Source organism: Esox lucius, chromosome 13 (genome assembly GCF_011004845.1).
Source record: "Esox lucius isolate fEsoLuc1 chromosome 13, fEsoLuc1.pri, whole genome shotgun sequence".
NCBI lineage: Eukaryota > Metazoa > Chordata > Actinopteri > Esociformes > Esocidae > Esox > Esox lucius.
In genome coordinates, this window is record NC_047581.1 from 2923942 (window position 1) to 2942330 (window position 18389).

General features: G+C 42.6%; 1 protein-coding gene across 9 annotated transcripts in view; it reads right to left on the reverse strand.

The window, feature by feature from the left end:
* Positions 1 to 420: 420 nt before the first annotated feature.
* homer1b (homer scaffold protein 1b) overlaps positions 421 to 18389 on the reverse strand; it is a 198745-nt gene continuing 180776 nt past the window's right edge. For all 9 annotated transcript variants that reach the window (XM_010902459.3, XM_020044810.3, XM_034296250.1 and 6 more), the window contains one exon: positions 421 to 2469. In XM_010902459.3, coding sequence (XP_010900761.2) covers positions 2278 to 2469 — 192 coding nt within the window. In that variant the 3' untranslated portion in view covers positions 421 to 2277. The remainder of the gene's footprint in view (positions 2470 to 18389) is intronic.

Consider the following 18389-nt stretch of genomic DNA (forward strand, 5'->3'; position numbering starts at 1 on the left):
CAATATGATGTCAGTCTGGACAGCCTGTCAACAAAATGTTCCTATTATGAAATAGGTCAGTCTAAAAAATTTTTTTACCAACTTTACATCGAGTGCTTCCAGTAGTATTATTATAAAAAATGGAAATGGTGATTATAAAATGTCTTAAATAATGTTATACTGTTTTCTTATTTAGAAAACATCATACTGACAATTTAATTTGGCAACTTATTCTCCACCTCAAGCATTTCATCATAATACCACTGCATCATCACCATCCTTAGCCTGAGGTACATCTTAATAAACATCATAGTCACTTTTCTTAACAATTACTTTGAGTAGTCAAAAAATATTGCCTGTTTTCTCACACCTTTAAATAGGTCATACCTACAGTAAGTACCATCATTTAAAAAATAAGACAAATTTGTGTTCTCTTCAGTATCAGCGTTTTTCAGTATCATAGTGTATTATCTACAACATTTATTTATTTGTGATCCAAACGAGTTGCAGAAAATACAAATTTAGCAAATTCAACACACATTTTTGTTACACCCCAGATCAATGTCTTGAACAATTATGTTCATCGCAGTTCAGGCCCATAGTAAAGAACTGTACTCATGTCTCCGAGACTAAGTCTTAGGGCACATTTATGGCCCCTATTCCTCTTGTAGTGCCGTACAGACGCATTTATTATATGTTGTTTCTTACTTTTTCACATATGACATTTGTGTTCAGCTATGACCTTATATTTCAATGTGAATATATGCATCTGGATGGCAGATAGCGAAGTACTTATAGCATCTAAACAGTTACTGAAATATTGCTAGATGAAATTCCATTGCTAGCACTGTGAAAAATGTGTTCTTCAGTCTTTCAGCAAGACTGTAAACCCTAATTGTTCCCCATATGTTTTGAACTTAGGGGATGCGTTAAAAGCTTGTGTGCAATGGACATCTACACAAATGTAATAATTGAATGTCATACTGTGCATTTTGTTTAACTGTGACACAGAGAAACTATAAAACTGTTTCTAACATCCTGTCTTTCTATTCACTGAACATTGTAGTAAGTAAAGCCCTATATGAGGAATAGGGTTTCATCTTAGGGTGAAGTCTTAGTGTCTAAGTCAGTCCACTGAGTTGAAAACCTGATAGTTCAATTGAAATATTGTCATCCAGATCATGTCTGATATTGCTCAGTGTGTACAATACAGATCTCCAGACACACATACACACACACACACACACACACACACACACACACACATAAATACTTAACCAGTGTGGATTTCAGGAGTAACACTCTCGTACCAAGCTTGGCAACTCAGTTCTTTGTTCAGGAGGAAGGGTGTATGGTTTAAAACATAAAAAAACAAAGGGCTGACTAAAATGTTTACAACATTCAGCAATTTTTCTCCAAAACGCAGGTATTGAGGGATCGGCTGGTGGAAAAATATGGGATGATTAAAGAAGAAATATTATAGTGAAGATGAGTTCTAAATATAGCATGACAATGTTTCTGGAAGATGCAATTGTGATATTGTATTTTTATATTGCCAAAAAGTTCTGTCATATTCCAGTGCAGAAAACATGAATATCAATGTAAACAGAACTCCAACTCCCAGCCTCTAGACCAAGTTGTGTGTTAGACATTACTCCTGCTCCTGTTCTGGGTGTCCGTGGTTAAATGAGGGCCCATCCTTTGAATCTGTCTTCTGAAAACCTGTGTTGGAATATGGCGTGTTGGAATATGGTGCTGGTAAAACCAGATTTGTTGATTATTTTCCAGCTGAGCCACATGCTGACTACTGTATACGCACACTATATAGGCATATTGTGTTGAGTCTGCCAGCAGGGGTTGCTTCCATCAGTCTACAAAAGATGTTGCGGCTGAGACATAGTTGTCAGTATCAGCAAGGGGCACAGTTTTGTATGTTCAACAGCTAAGGGCAGTGTGGCAGCAGCTACAGGAGGTTCTTCGGTTGTTTTGGAAACAGAAGGTGCAAACAGAGTACACCTGGCAGCCAGTAAGGGTGTTCCATGCCTTTAACACTAGGTTTTGTGGGCGTGATGGTCTGGCAGCAGGGTATACTTTTGCTCTGGTAGTTGGAAAGTCGGGACCCAAACCAGTGTGAGGCTTCTGTATGTCTAACATTAGGTCTGTGAGTTTTATTCCCTCAAGGAAACAAGACACCTGGGGTGTCTTTGTGTGTGTGGTCATCTGACTGCCAGTAGGGGTCAGTGTGTCTATATATTTGTAAATTCATTTTATTAGACAGTTGGGGTGGTGTGTAAGAGTCTAGCTGCCCTCCTCCATCAGTTTGGCCAGGCTATCCCTGAGCTCTGTCAACTCAAAGATCTTCCCATCCAGCAGCTCCAGTAGGCTCCTCAGACTCTTCTTAAAGTTCTCCTGCTCTTCCTGACTCTCCTCCAATCGCTGTTCAGCTCCCAGTAGCTGCTCTTCCAACACTCGTCCATGCAACTCTGTGTCCTGTTAAGAGAAGTGATGGAGGAAAAAGGCAGTGAAAAATAATACCAACTACAAACATTAATGTATTGTTTCTTTGTCTGTAGAAACATTCAGTAAGGATGAGAAATTCAATGTGGATGCAACTCTAACCTTAATAGATCCGTAGGTACATAATGGCATTGTGGACTTACATCACTTGTTAAAAATACTGCTCAAATAGCAAGCCCTAAAGCTAAGGTTTGGCTACTTTCCATCCTGTAGGTTTCCTAGTCAGTTTATTGACTTCAATGCAAATCAATCTAGGAGGTGTTGTATTTAACTCACAAATGAATGTACTGCAATTTACCATAGCAAACATATTGAAAAGTTGCAGTAATTACCGGGTCTAACAGTTGTGTTGCGTCAAACTGAACAGCATGTACTATTCTGATTGTTTTGTACATACTAATAAGGAGCCTAATACATATAAAATGCATGATCATGTGGCCTCCATTGCAAGTCCAGCAAAAGCTATATATCACCAATCTTTGACCTGTGCAATAACTAGGTCTGACCCCATTCAGTCCACTAGTTGATTGTTAGTTCAGAAGTTGGTCGATGCTCTTAAAAACAATGGGCGTGTCAGTCCTAATTTTAAGACTCCTACATTTTTGGTCTAAGAGTATTTCACAAAGCATTTTAGTGCTAAAACCAGCTCCCAAATCTGTGAAAATGTAGGGGTAATGAGGAATCCTAAGTCACTGAGACCAAATCCTAAAACAAACAATCCTAAAATGGTTGCTGCTGGCAATTTGCCTCGTAATCAGCCACGTTATGTTGGTGCCTGGGAATGTTTTCAGTTTCTACATGTACACATCTACCTCGGGAACCACATTGCTGCTAACCCTGCATTTCAGTTGCACAGACACCTTCAATTTGCCTTAATTACACAATTAGAATTGACAATTGTCCTTGCATTTGCCTTCATTTCACATCTATACATTCCACTTGTAACATACATTATACTTAATATTAATATTCTGCCCTCCTCTATATGCACTTCCAGTTAGATGCTAACTGTATTTCATTGTACTGTTCAATGACATTAAAGTTTAATCTAATCTAATACTTGACTAGTCTGTATATAATTCTTGGTTTCATATTTAATCAGTAACACTTCGCCTATATTTTATTTGAATATCTTTATTTTAGTATGGCAGCATGACACATTCTTCTACACTATTGCTATGATTAATTCACTGCGACCCATCCCCTTTCAGCCAATCACTGTGAGCATTGTAAGTAAGCTTTTTCAAGGAACATGATGTAATCCATAGCAATGGGGTCAACCCCACACTTTCTCTAAGCTTAAGATTACATCCCATTCCTTAGTAAAAATTGGTCTTGGAAGATTTGTGAAGATTTGGTTTTAATAGCAAGCAAGCAAGTTCATTTGTATAGCACAATTCATACATAGAAGCAATTAAATGCGCTTTACAAAGAAAAATAAAAAATATATAAAAATACAATAGTATAAATACAAATACTCAAATTAAAACATCAGAACACCATCATCAGAACAAACATAATAAGAAATTCATAATAAGAAAATAGAAATAGAATAAAAATGGGATAAAAACACAGGTTCTTGAGGCTAAATAATGCGGTTAAGTTTAAACGCTCAGTCATAGGCGTGGGAAAAGAGAAGTGTTTCTAACCTGGATTTACGTTTGGGGCACATCTAAGATCTTCTTGTAGTTTATACCAGTTGTGTGCAGGATAACTGCTAAACCCCCTGCTCAGTTTATATTCTTCAAACATATCAGAAATGTATTTGAGGCTTAATCCATTCAGTGATTAATAAACTAAAAGCACCACTTTAAAATCTATTCTGTAAGTGAAGCGACATTCAAATATTGAATGTCATGGATCAATACGATCCATGACATTCAATATTTTGGCATTAAAATTATCCAGTTCATCAACTGCCTAAGCACTTATTGTTGGAGAGATAGCTATGGCTCCCATAAACTGAGCATTGGAACTCTCATTAATGTACTTTTTCTTAACAGAAACAGAGTTAATAGGAAACTCTAAGTTAGATACTTTTACTGCTGTTTTGGAGGCCCCTTAGAGGTAAGATAAAATGTTTTAGACCTAGTTATCTTGTCAATGCCCCTCTTTAGTTACTTACTTGTTCATTCTTATTTATTCCAACAGTGCCTTAAAGCATTAAAGAACTGGATTTTAGTAAAGGGGAATAGCAATTGTCTTTCATAAATCGCTTGTTGGACAATACGCACAACTTTCTCACTCAGGGAGTGCATGGTTGAGCTAGCAGGAGTGGTCATCTGATTATTGCTCTGCCCCCACTAATGCAATTTGATAATACCTTATATTGAAATATTGAATGTCTACAAGAAAAAAACTAATGTTTTGTATATGGAATATACCATATACATTTAATGCCATGAATCTTATTAGCTGGTTTTAAAATCGACATTTTCTAAAATGATTTCCATAGATGACTCATGGTCATACAGAAGGAAAGAAAAATCCATTTGTCGATTAGTCAACGAGATCAGTCAAATCTTGGCTGAGCAAAACAAACTGTCTAGGTGGTTGATAACATTTCACCTCATGATCACCTCAGACAATACATCATATTAACATCCTTGTGATGTTACTATACAACTGTACAGTAACATCACAAAAACATACATTTCTCATCATCATCATCATCATCAGCTTATCCGGGGCCGGGTCGCAGGGGCAGCAGTCTAAGCAGGGATGCCCAGACTTCCCTCTCCATAAAAATTACGAACAGAACCGGCGACAAAGGGCAGCCCTGCCGGAGTCCAACATGCACTGGGAACAAGTCTGACTTACTGCCGGCAATGCGGACCAAGCTCCTGCTTCGGTCGTACAGGGACCTGACAGCCCTTAGCAAAGGACCCAGGACCCCATATTCCCGAAGCACTCTCCACAAGATGCCGCGAGGGACACAGTCGAATGCCTTCTCCAAATCCACAAAACACATGTGGATTGGTTGGGCAAACTCCCATGAACCCTCCAACACCCCGTAGAGGGTATAGAGCTGGTCCAGTGTTCCACGGCCCGGACAAAAACCACACTGTTCCTCCTGAATCCGAGGTTCTACTATCAGCCGTATTCTCCTTTCCAGAACCCTGGCATAGACTTTCCCGGGGAGGCTGAGAAGTGTGATCCCCCTATAGTTGGAACACACCCTCCGGTCCCCCTTCTTAAAAAGAGGGACCACCACCCCGGTCTGCCATCCCAGAGGCACTGTCCCCGACCGCCACGCGATGTTGCAAAGGCGTGTCAACCAAGACAGCCCCACAACATCCAGAGACTTGAGGTACTCAGGGCGGATCTCATCCACCCCCGGTGCCTTGCCACCGAGGAGTTTCTTGACCACCTCTGTGACTTCAGCCCGGGTATTGGACGAGTCCACCTCTGAGCCCTCATCCTCTGCTTCCTCAATGGAAGACGTGACAGCGGGATTGAGGAGATCCTCGAAGTACTCCTTCCACCGCCCGACGACATCCTCAGTTGAGGTCAACAGCTGCCCACCTCTACTGTAAACAGCGTTGGTAGGGCACTGTTTCCCTCCCCTGAGGCGCCGGATGGTATGCTAGAATCCTTCTCCATCGCCGATAGTCCTTCTCCATGGACTCACACTCCTCCCAGGCCGGAGTTTTTGCCTCCACAACCACCCGGGCTGCAGCCCGCTTGGCCTGTCGGTACCCGTCAGCTGCCTCAGGAGTCCCACAAGCCAACCAGGCCTGATAGGACTCCTTCTTCAGCTTGACGGCATCCCTTACTTCCGGTGTCCACCACCGGGTTCGGGGATTGCCGCCTCGACAGGCACCGGAGACCTTACGGCCACAGCTCTGAGCGGCCGCTTCGACAATGGTGGTGGAGAACATGGTCCACTCGGACTCAATATCTCCAACCTCCCTCGGGATCCAGTCGAAGCTCTGCCGGAGGTGGGAGTTAAAGATCTCTCTGACAGGAGACTCGGCCAGACGTTCCCAGCAGACCCTTACAGTACGCTTGGGCCTGCCGAGTCTGTCCAGCTTCCTCCCCCGCCATCGGATCCAACTCACCACCAGGTGGTGATCAGTTGACAGCTCCGCCCCTCTCTTCACCCGAGTGTCCAAGACATACGGCCGCAGGTCATATGAGACGACAACAAAGTCGATCATCGACCTGCGGCCTAGGGTGTCCTGGTGCCACGTGCACTGATGGACACCCTTATGCATGAACATGGTGTTCGTTATGGACAAACTGTGACTAGCACAGAAGTCCAATAACTGAACACCACTCGGGTTCAGATCAGGGGGGCTGTTCCTCCCAATCACGCCCCTCCAGGTGTCACTGTTGTTGCCCACGTGGGCGTTGAAGTCCCCCAGTAGAACGATAGAGTCCATAGTCGGAGCACTTTCCAGCACCCCTCCCAGAGACTCCAAGAAGGTCGGGTACTCTGCACTGCCGTTTGGCCCGTAGGCACAAACAACAGTGAGAGACCTATCCCCGACCCGTAGGCGCAGGGAAACGACCGTCTCGTTCACCGGGGTAAACTCCAACACATGGCGGCAGAGCTGGGGAGCTATAAGCAAACCCACACCAGCCCGCCGCCTCTCACCATGGGCAACTCCAGAGTGGTGAAGAGTTCATCCTCTCTCAAGGAGTGTGGTTCCAGAGCCCAAGCCGTGCGTAGAGGTGATCCCGACTACCTCTAATCGGAACCTCTCAACCTCACGCACGATCTCAGGCTCCTTCCCCGCCAGCGAGGTGACATTCCACGTCCCTAGAGCCAGTTTCCGTGTCCAGGGATCGAGTTGTCTAGGCCCCTGCCTTCGACTGCCGCCCGATCCTCTTCGCACCGGCCCCTTATGGTCCCTCCTGTGGGTGGTGAGCCCACGGGAAGGCGGCCCCACGTCACCCGTTCGCGAAAGGCCCGGCCACCAGGCGCTCGCATACGAGCCCCAACCCCGGTCCTGGCTCTAGGGTGGGGCCCCGGCTGCGCCATACCGGGCGACGTCACAGAACTCAAAATCTTATGCATCATTAAGGGGGTTTTGAACCGCTCTTAGTCTCACCCGTCGCTTAAGACCTGTTTGCCTTGGGAGACCCTACCAGGGGCATATAGCCCCAGAAAACATAGCTCCTAGGGTCACTCGGGTACTCAAACCCCTCCACCACATTAAGGTGGCAGTTCATGGAGGGGTGAGTAAAAATAAATGGCTTTGAGCTCCACTGCGAGGCAAATAATTTACAAATGGAGAGTTTTTGACATGACAGGAACTCAGCCTTGCTGTATCTCAGGTTAGTACATGCTTCTAAAATAAGAAGTAAACTGAAGTGAAATGTCATGATTTGATATTGATGGGGTGGGTGTATTTTTAGAATAAAATTGAATTTGTAAATAGGTAAAACGATGTCATTGTTAATTACTGTAATTGTGAAAGTAATTAACAATACTTTACCTATTAGATTGTTTGATTTCACAAATATATTTTTATTATAATAATCTGCTTGTGAAATAGGCTAATGAACTACTGGTGGATACTTCTGCTCTCTCAGCATTTTTTTGGTTGACTATACTATCCATTAATAATAATAATATAATATATATATATATATGACTATAATATAATCTAGTTTTAACAGATTTCTTTATATATATATATTTAAGAATATTTATAATTTATTATATTTACAGAAAATTCCAATTATCAGTAATTTATTTACACAGTATTTTGGTTAGCTAGCTAGCACACATTCAACATTTACGAACAGGAGGATAAAATATCGCTAGATTTTAAAATAACATTATAACAAACACTACTAAAATTAATGGGAAGCTAGTGTGTTAAGCGTGATATCATGTGTGCCGTTTTCTGCCACTGTTGTAGAACTACTTGACTTTGGTATGACAGGAAAATCACATCTGAGCTGAGTCTGCCTGTGTGATGGATAAACACAGTCAGCAGTATTCTTAATAGGCCGTGGAAACATCTTCATTTTGTTGCTGCACTTGGAAGCATCTGCTTCAAGAGAACATTGCAATTTATCTCTTACTTTCTCTGCACCACCTTTCCTCTTCCTCTCCATTTTAACAACACATTCATTTTATGAAAAGCAGCAAATACCAAAAAACTTTGCTTAAGATATTGACCAATCCCGTTCTGCAAAAATGTTGGACATATTCATGTTTGTCTACACAACCATCAGAGAAATAGAAACAGGGCCAGAGAAATAGAAACAGGGAGAGTATAAGTTCATCTGCTGAGCGGTCCACATAAGTTGGGTCAGCCCAACCGACCAGGAAAAGTCCTGAACCCCCCAATGGCCGTCCTCCCCTGGAGGATTGCTAGGAAGAAGCCTTTACTGTAAAAAAAAACTAAATGGACAACCTGGACAAACTTAATGGTTTCTGGAAGTTTATTCTCTGAACAGATGAGTCACAATCAAAACCACCGACCACAAAAGGAACCTTACCCAAACAGTCAAACATGGTAGTGGGAATGTCAAGATCTGGGGCTGCTTTTCTTCCTCATGAATTCTGAGGTATACCAGGAGATTATTCAACTGAACATCAGGAGCTAGCGCTAGTACAAAAAATGTGTTTTGTCTTCCAACAAGACAACGACCCAAAGCATTCAAGGAAATCTACCAAAGAATGGTTCAGGAGAATTGTGTTTTGGATTGACCAAGTCAAAGTCCAATCGAGATGCTGTGGCATGACCAGAAACAGGCAGTACAGGCCAGACACCCCACAAACCTCACTAAATTGGCTGAGTTCTGTAAGGAGGAATGGACAGAAATCCCTCAAAGATGTCAGCGACTGAGTGGCTATAGGAGATGTTTACTCCAAGTTATCACGGCAAATGAATGTCCTGCAAGCTATTGAATGAAGGGGTTTACAGTTTTGCACTCATGAAATCTGAGTTTCTGTTAAGTTCTGTAAACAGTAAAAAATATAATAATTTTGTTTGTGTCCTTTATTTGCATTGGTTTTATTACAAATTGTGGTTTAGATACGTATGTTTTAAGTTTATTTTAATATTTAAAATATAATCACCATCTCTGTTGTATTCACAGGAATTCAAGCAGTGCTGTAAATAGGGCAATCATCTTAACAATAGTATTATTTACAATATACACTGCTCAAAATAATTAAGGGAACACTGAAATCACACATCGGGAAATATATTAGAGAAGGAAATATATTAAAGATCAAAATCCTTACTGTACATTGTGTAATTCTTTGACCCAGGATGTTTGGGTAAAACAAGTGTTTTATGTATGTTTTCACAGGTGTAAGATGTTTTTTAAATGTTTCTCACAGAAAGGAGATGGGGCTGTGTTTCTTGGGGAAGGGTAGGGGGCTGGTCAAGGGAAGGGAGGGGCTGTGGAATTCTCATGGTTAGGGATGGGTGATGGGGGCTGGTCAAAGTGGGGTCTGGTTAAGTAGCAGGGGTTAATACATACTTCGGGCTTGGCCACCCCCTTGAATGAGATAGACTGTTTGCTTTGCTTAATGTTTTGAGTTGCACTGTGACATGCTTAAAACACTTATAAATGCTTGGAAAGTTGTTGTTTGCAGCATCTATTTCCAAGAATTATAATTCTACCTGTTAAACAAAAAACATATGTTTTCACACCCTGTGAAGTTGTGCTGTACCAGCTTAATAGTCAACCTCTGGTGATTGTCTTTTGTGGTCGGAATTTCCCTTGGTACAGCGGGATAACCTTAGCCGGGTCCTGGGGTTCAATTTGTGTCTTCAGTAGGATATATCTGTAATAGTGATAATACAATAACATATATATATATATACAGTGGGGAGAACAAGTATTTGATACACTGCCGATTTTGCAGGTTTCCCACTTACAAAGCATGTAGAGGTCTATACTTTTTATCATAAGTACTCTTCAACTGTGAGTGACAGAATCTAAAACAAAAATCCAGAAAATCACATTGTATGATTTTTAAGTAATTCATTTCCTCTTTATTGCATGACATAAGTATTTGATACATCAGAAAAGCAGAACTTAATATTTGGTACAAAAACCTTTGTTTGCAATTACAAAGATCATACGTTTCCTGTAGTTCTTGATCAGGTTTGCACACACTGCAGCAGGGATTTTGGCCCACTCCTACATACAGTCTTTCTCCAGATCCTTCAGGTTTCGGGGCTGTCACTGGGCAATACGGACTTTCAGCTCCCTCCAAAGATTTGCTATTGGGTTCAGGTCTGGAGATTGGCTAGGTCACTCCAGGACCTTAAGATGCTTCTTACGGAGCCACTCCTTAGTTGCCCTGGCTGTGTGTTTCGGGTCGTTGTCATGCTGGAAGACCCAGCCATGACCCATACATGGCCCCATCCATCCTCCCCTCAATACGGTGCAGTCGTCCTGTCTCCTTTGCAGAAAAGCATCCCCAAAGAATGATGTTTCCACCTCCATGCTTCAGGGTTGGGATGGTGTTCTTGGGGTTGTACTCATCTTTCTTCTTCCTCCAAACACGGCAAGTGGAGTTTAGACCAAAAAGCTCTTTTTTTCTCATCAGACCACATGACCTTCTCCCATTCCTCCTCTGGATCATCCAGATGGTCATTGGCCAGGTCCTGTTGTGTAGTTCTGGGCTGATCCCTCACCTTCCTTATGATCATTGATGCCACACTAGGGGAGATCTTGCATGAAGGCCAAGACCGAGGGAGATTGACCGTCATCTTGAACTTCTCCCATTTTCTAATAATTGCCCCAACAGTTGTTGCCTTCTCACCAAGCTGCTTGCCTATTGTCCTGTAGCCCATCCCAGCCTTGTGCAGGTCTATAATTTTATCCCTGATGTCCTTACACAGCTCTCTGGTCTTGGCCATTGTGGAGAGGTTGGAGTCTGTTTGATTGAGTGTGTGGACAGGTGTCTTTTCTAATTTTGATCTCCTGCTCTAAATATCCTGTTATTTCATGTAAAGGCATATCTCTGAACCCTGGTAAAACTGGGCAGAATGTATTGTTTGCTTTATGTGACATATTTTAAGTCCCTTCAAATACGCTAATGTCTTAAAACCAGACTACCAAGATAGAAACATGCATCCAGCACTTGGGGTGGGGCTAACATTTTAATTGCTGAGTGTCAATGTATGGAAACGTTTCAAGAATCCTCATTTCCAAGAGAAAAGGGGGAGCTATTTTATGATCACCTCCTTCTCCAAATTCTAGTCACTAGACATCTGTTAAAACATTGTTTTTTATTACTCAAAATATACTTCCTAAGAATAACCTCTTTAAAAAAGGCACATTCACCTTAGATTCAGCCTAAGGGCAGTCAACCCAAAAACAGACACACGTCCTTTCCTGATCAACCCCCCTTCCACTTGAGTCATGGTGTATCGCTCAGTACCAAAGCCATTATTATTTGTTTCCTTATGTGTTCACACTTACTTTAAAAACCCTTTTATACAAATCTTAAAACAAGTTACAGAAACCTAGGGAAATTTTTAAACAGCTAGTCTTTATATAATATCCACACACAGACAAACACACACAAACACACGCGAACGCACACTCTCTTCCACAAAAACCCTAAAACCAGACCACCCTTGACCAGCCCCCCATCACCCATCCCTAACCATGAGAAGTCCACAGCCTCTCCCTTCCCTTGACCAGCCCCCTACCCTTCCCTAAGAAACACAGCCCCATCTCCCTCCAATGAGAAACACATTTAAAAAACATCTTACGCCTGTGAAAACATACATAAAACACTTATTACCCAAACATCCTGGGTCAACCTCATAAAAACCATCCCTCCCTAAAAGACACCTGTGAAGTCCGGAAATGACCTCTGTTAACCTTTTGACATAAACGATAAATTATGAATCCCATAATCACCTTTCCCTTCCGGTCTCACCACTCAAAGGTCAATCCCTAAAGCCATAAATCAGACATGTTTACACAATCCCTCTCTTGGATCAAACAACACAAGAACATTGAAGAAATAATTGTCCTTGTTGCATGTCTGACAACAACTGCCCTATCCATTAGATAATTTTGCATTGATTAAGTGGGACAAGGTCCTGTCCTTTGTGTTCATTATGTTTGCCAAGCTAAAGTAATGCTAATGACTATTTGGGGGAGTGTTTTAGATATGTCTGATATTAGGATAAATAACCACGTGTACAAAAAGTTATTTGAGTTTGTCATTGTTAAAGAGACCTCCCAACACACTGTGTTGTAGTCAAATTCAGATCTTTAACAGAAGCTCCTAGCAAAACTGTCTGCTATAGTGTCTTAAATATGTGTATTTAGTAGTCACCTCATGTTGCAGCATGATAATTCACGGCCCCATGTTGCAAGGATCTGTACACAATTCCTGGAAGCTGAAAACATCCCAGTTCTTGCATGGCCAGCATACTCACCGGACATCTCACCCATTGAGTATGTTAGGGATGCTCTGGATCGGCGTATATGACAGCGTGTTCCAGGTCCTGCCAATATCCAGCAACTTTACACAGTCATTGAAGAGGAGTGGACCAACATTCCAGAGGCCACAATCAACAACCTCATCAACTCTATGCGAAGGAGATATGTCGCACTGCGTGAGGCTAATGGTGGTCACATCAGATACTAACTGGTTTTCAGACCCCCCCAATACAGTGAAACTGCACATTTTAGAGTGGCCTTTTATTGTGGCCAGTCTAAGGCACACATGTGCAATAATCATGCATGTCTAATCAGCATCTTGATATGCTACACCTGTGAGGTGGATGGATTATCTTGGCAAAGGAGAAGTTCTCACTAACACAGATTTAGACAGATTTGTGGACAATATTTGAGAGAAATAGGCCTTTTGGGTACATAGGGAAAGTCTTAGATCATTGAGTTCAGCTCATGATAAATGGGGACAAAATGTGTTGCGTTTATAATTTTGTTCAGTGTAGATTACTACCGCATTCCTCGATCACCTTCACACTCAAGCTCGTAGGGCTACTGGTAATTACACACACCTGAGTAAATCCAAGCAACCGGACTTGGTACTCCTTTTCAAAGCAGTCTGGTTAGGCCCAGGAACACATGACATTAACTAGTCATCCCTGAGTCGTGGGCATCGTAACATTCTGTGTAACCCCAAGAACACATGCCATTTGTGACAGAATTCAGGAAACTGGCTTAAGACGCAAGTCACTACGTTTCAGGAGAGCCGTTTGTAAGACAAAAAAACGTTTTTTGAATATTTTGTCTTTTTTGCAGAAATGCCTTCTTGAAGATGTGAACTTGAATGTGACTTATTAACTAACTAGTATGCAAAGTGTAAATACGAATAAAATGTAAAACTCCAAACCTTGTTTAACCAGCAGAAAATACACAACATTTCCTGTATTGGGTTGGATAATGAAGGGTTTGGACATGCTGACATACTGAGTTCTGATTGGTCTATCAAGTCACCGGCTGATAATGCGAAATCTTGGTTAGTATCATTGCAATCCCGAGAATGTAAAACATGGAAAGTGCAAACACGTTGCTAGAGCTCTCATTCACTTCCCTGAATTTAGTTGCTAATTTAGTTGTTAACAAATCTGAGTGTGAGAGAACACTTTCTGGAGGACAATGATGCCATTACCCTCTCAGACTCGGAAGATGAATCAGACAATGAAGAGGAAACCTGAGACTTGGAAAATGTCACAGACTTTGACCGTGTGATGGAATCAGTGGAATATCCTGCTGCATATGAGAAGGAAAAGACAAAATACAGGCATTTAATTGCAAATGCGGAGATGGCTTGTCTTATATAAAACAACTTTCCATGGATTACTTTTACAAACAAAGGGCAACCATGACAGAGACAATGGAAATCAACAGACCAAACGTAAACGACTAAGGACTTCTTATGTTATCAGAGGATTATTCCATCTGCCGCGAAACATTCCTACATGTATACGGGTAAGTCTAATGTATGCTAACTAACTACAGAATTCCTTTTCAGAAAGTTGTACTTTGCATTGCTAGTTATCTATCTATAGCTACTGACATTACTGTTAATGTTAGCTTGCTAGGTAATGACATTAAAGAGCAATGTGTAGGTTGGACACCCCTATACAGCATAGTGTATATTAATGATAAACAACTAGATTTTTAAAAACTGGAGGAATATATAACTGCCATAAAAAATATTTTCTGATAAAATTGTGATAAAATAACTTTTGCATCTATCTATCACTGACCGGAAGTGACGTAACGCGAGGGAGTCTGGTCAAGTTCATGCTCAAATTACAATGGACGTGGATGAAGAAACCGAGCTCTCCTACTTCGGCAAGCGTGCCTATGATGGCCCACAGGCCTAGAATTATGAGCCACCTAGGTGAGAGAGGTCAGGGGGAGATTAGGGGGGAGAGCTCATTAATAAAATGCGGGGGAAACAGGGGTGTTGGGTTAGCTGCCTGCCATCAGCTCATAGCTATAACTTTGTGCAAACTGCATTGATGTCAAGGCAGACAATTGCGAAAACCTGTTCTAAAGCTCAGTCTCTCCCTCTCTCCCTCTCTCTCTCTCTCTCTGTATACTGAAGCCCTGATGCTAGGAACTTGCAGTCAGTGCATTTTTAATCCAGATGAGGGAATGGTTTCAGACGCAATTTTAGCTACTCCTGTCATCAAATCAACAGCTACCAAATGTTTGCTAATGCAATAGCCAAGGTAACATGTAGCTGTTACTAGTTAGATGGTGGATTGCCCAATACATACACGCTCGAATCACTTCTTTATTCTGAAATTATTAGACTAAAACATTACGAAATCAGCCAAATTAAAGTTAAAATAATTAAAAGTAAGACTTAGTCTGCTAAGAGCTCTTTTTCGGTGCATGGAATTTCTGCAAGTGCTAGCACTTGGTCCTCCAGTCCTGCCCGTGCCAAGTTCACGTGAAAGCTTTGATGGTGGTGGACTTGATTCCATCGAGTGCACCGAGGGAACAGCATCGGTAATCAGCCTCACATGGCCCTTACTCCGAAATCCCATCCGAGATTCCAACAAATCTCCAGGTCTATAACTCTCCGGAGTGAAATGAGCACCACAAACAACCGAGTGTGTGGTGACAGACGCGGCAGTGAAGTCTGCTCTCTTCACCAGCACAAAATGCACCCAAAAACGAAAGACCTTGCTTTTCCTAAAAGGAAAATATACACGATTTCCACAATAATTTACCATTATGACTTGACTTCTCTAAAATTTTCTCTATATATCGCTCTCTCTCAGCACTGTAGAGTGAGAAGTGGAGCGGGAGAACAACCTACTGTTTGCCTCTGCCTACGTCATATGAAGCGTTGCTAGCGGGAAAGGCGTATTTCAGAGCCTAGCTTAAAATGGGCACTCTTTCATCAAACTTTCTGCTTTAGGGTTTGTGTAACATAGCAATTTCTACATATGTGTTTTTAAAAGACCTCTTCAGACAACATTAAGTATTAATTCAGTTATGAATTCAACCTGCACATTGCTCTTTAACTTACCAGCTAGCTAACATTTCCTAGTGTCTAGCTTGTTTATGGGTTAGCTTGCTTTGCCTGATGATTAGCTGTACTTTAGGAAATAATACCTTTCTAACCACTGTATCAGTCTGTCTAATACCCCTCACTACAGATGTGCCATTCTGGAGGTGCTGGACTACCTTTGCAACCTGAATATACTGCAGGTACCACCTCCTGTACCAGTAGTAACAAGGACACCAGCAAAACAAAAAAGTAGACAGGAATCAGTCAGGAAGGACAAGGAGAGAGCAATTGTTGGTGGCCCCCACCTGCAAAACCATTTCCTTTTTCAGTGTTGTCTTGCTGTTGCCTCTCCTGTTGACACTTTCATTTGTACCAAAACAAGTGACATTGATTCACAATCACTTATGCATCCTAACTGGAAAGATTGATATCCTTGAAGTTTAATTGACTTGGTGTTATACTGTGATGATTACGTTTTTTGAGCAGGCTATATTGATTTGACTATGGGCATTCAATTAATAAGAGGAATCTTTGCCACTCACAACACAAGCAGTCAGGCATATTTTGTTGTGAAAAGCAATTGCACATCCAGTCTTTGTATAAAAATAAAACATACAAGGATATTATAGTATTCACCAGATCTCCAATTTAGCTGATAAGAGTAATATATTGCTTTGACCCCAATGACCTGTTGATAAGGTTATTTGATCGCGACGAGAGTGCAACTGATGGTTCGTATTTCATGACTGTTCAGCCATTTCCAGATTACCTATTATTTGTACAGTTCTCTTCAAAGTGATCATTTGGTTGCACTCACCCGTGTTGTCTTGTCTCACCCCCACCAGGTGTCTCCCATCCCCTCGTTATTCCTGTCTTCTCAGTGTTTTCCAGTTGCCAGTTTGTCTTGCGTTTTCCCTGATTTGTCCCTGCGTTCCTTTGTTTCTCGTACCTTGTCCCTGGCCTTGCTTTCGCTCAGACCTCCTGTGTATCGACCTTTGCCTGCCTTGTCCTCCTCGTGCTCACTCCTTGCCTGCTTTGCCATTAATGCCTGCCCATGACTTGTTTCTGCTCTGTGATTATTTTCCATTAAACAGAACCTAACACCTGTATCAGTCTCCCTTAAGGGGGTCTTGTTGATGGAACTCACCCTGAGTCTTGTCAGAACGAACTGGTCAGACTCAGACCAGCGCGGTCTCCCTTCAATGTTGCCATGGGGAGAAATGAAGAGCTCCTTCAGGGGTCATGACTGAGCCTACTAACATGGCTGAGCCTTCCGCACCCTGCTGGAGCAGGTTCATCAGCTATCCACCAGTCACCGGACCGCTACAACCCCACCTACCCCAGTAAACCCTAACCCCAGCAATACCTCGCTGGTGGCACCGCCTGCTTCCTGAGAATGCTGTTCCACACCCTGGCCGCTGGGAGCTCCTGGAACCCTAACCCGTCACATTCCTCCACGGGTTGTCGAATAATATCAAGGTCGAGCTTGCAACCTGAAAGCTTCCCCTTGACCTCAACTCCCTCCTTGCACTTGCTGTCTGGATTGACAGCAGTATTTGAGAGCATCGCAGAAAGAGAATCCTGCCGGCCACCCCATTGGCCGGGTCACCCACGTTACCATCCCTGTCAGTCTGCACATATCAGGTATAAACAAGACCCAAAAGGGAGACTGATACAGGTGTTAGGTTCTGTTTAATGGAAAATAATCACAGTGAGGTGATCCAGTTCCTGTCCCTTTGTTCTCCTAACATGCCCATAGTCCTAGGCCACTCAAGATGCACCACCCAATAAGGCCAATAAGGACGGTCCAAAGGCTCCATCACAGGCTGGAGCCCCTTCATTCATGCACACTGCCTCAGATCTGCACCCCACGTCCCTGAAGCCGTGATCCCAGACACAGGAACCACCCCCTGAACTGTCTGCCATCCTGGCCGAATACTTGAACTTTTGGGAGGTTTTCAGCTAGGCCCGAGCCACCTCGCTCCCTGTGCATCGGCCATATGACTGCTGCCCATTTCATCCTCTTGCCCAAGCTGCTCTCGGCCCAGGACGCGGCTCAGCTCATGGTCCAACATGTCTTCCATCTCCAACAGCCTTCCCACCAGTGTGGTGTCCGATCTGGGCCCACAGTTTGCTTCCTGGTTCTGGAAGGCGTTTTGCTCTCTCAACGGATCATGAGCCAGCCTGTTAGGGTTTCACCCTGAGACCAACGGCCAGTCAGAGCAGGCCAACCAGGACCTAGAGACCACCCTTCATTGCTTCGTCTCCTCCAACCCCTCCAACTAGAGCAGAAATCTGTTAACAGACATCTGTTAACATTGGTCCCTGTTAACTTCAGCTTTATTTTCTTAGTTCCAGGCAGGAAGCACACAACATACCGAATCAACCATTAATATAGTTACTTAGACTTCTTCAGGACTGCACCTGCTGGTAGCATCAAATGATC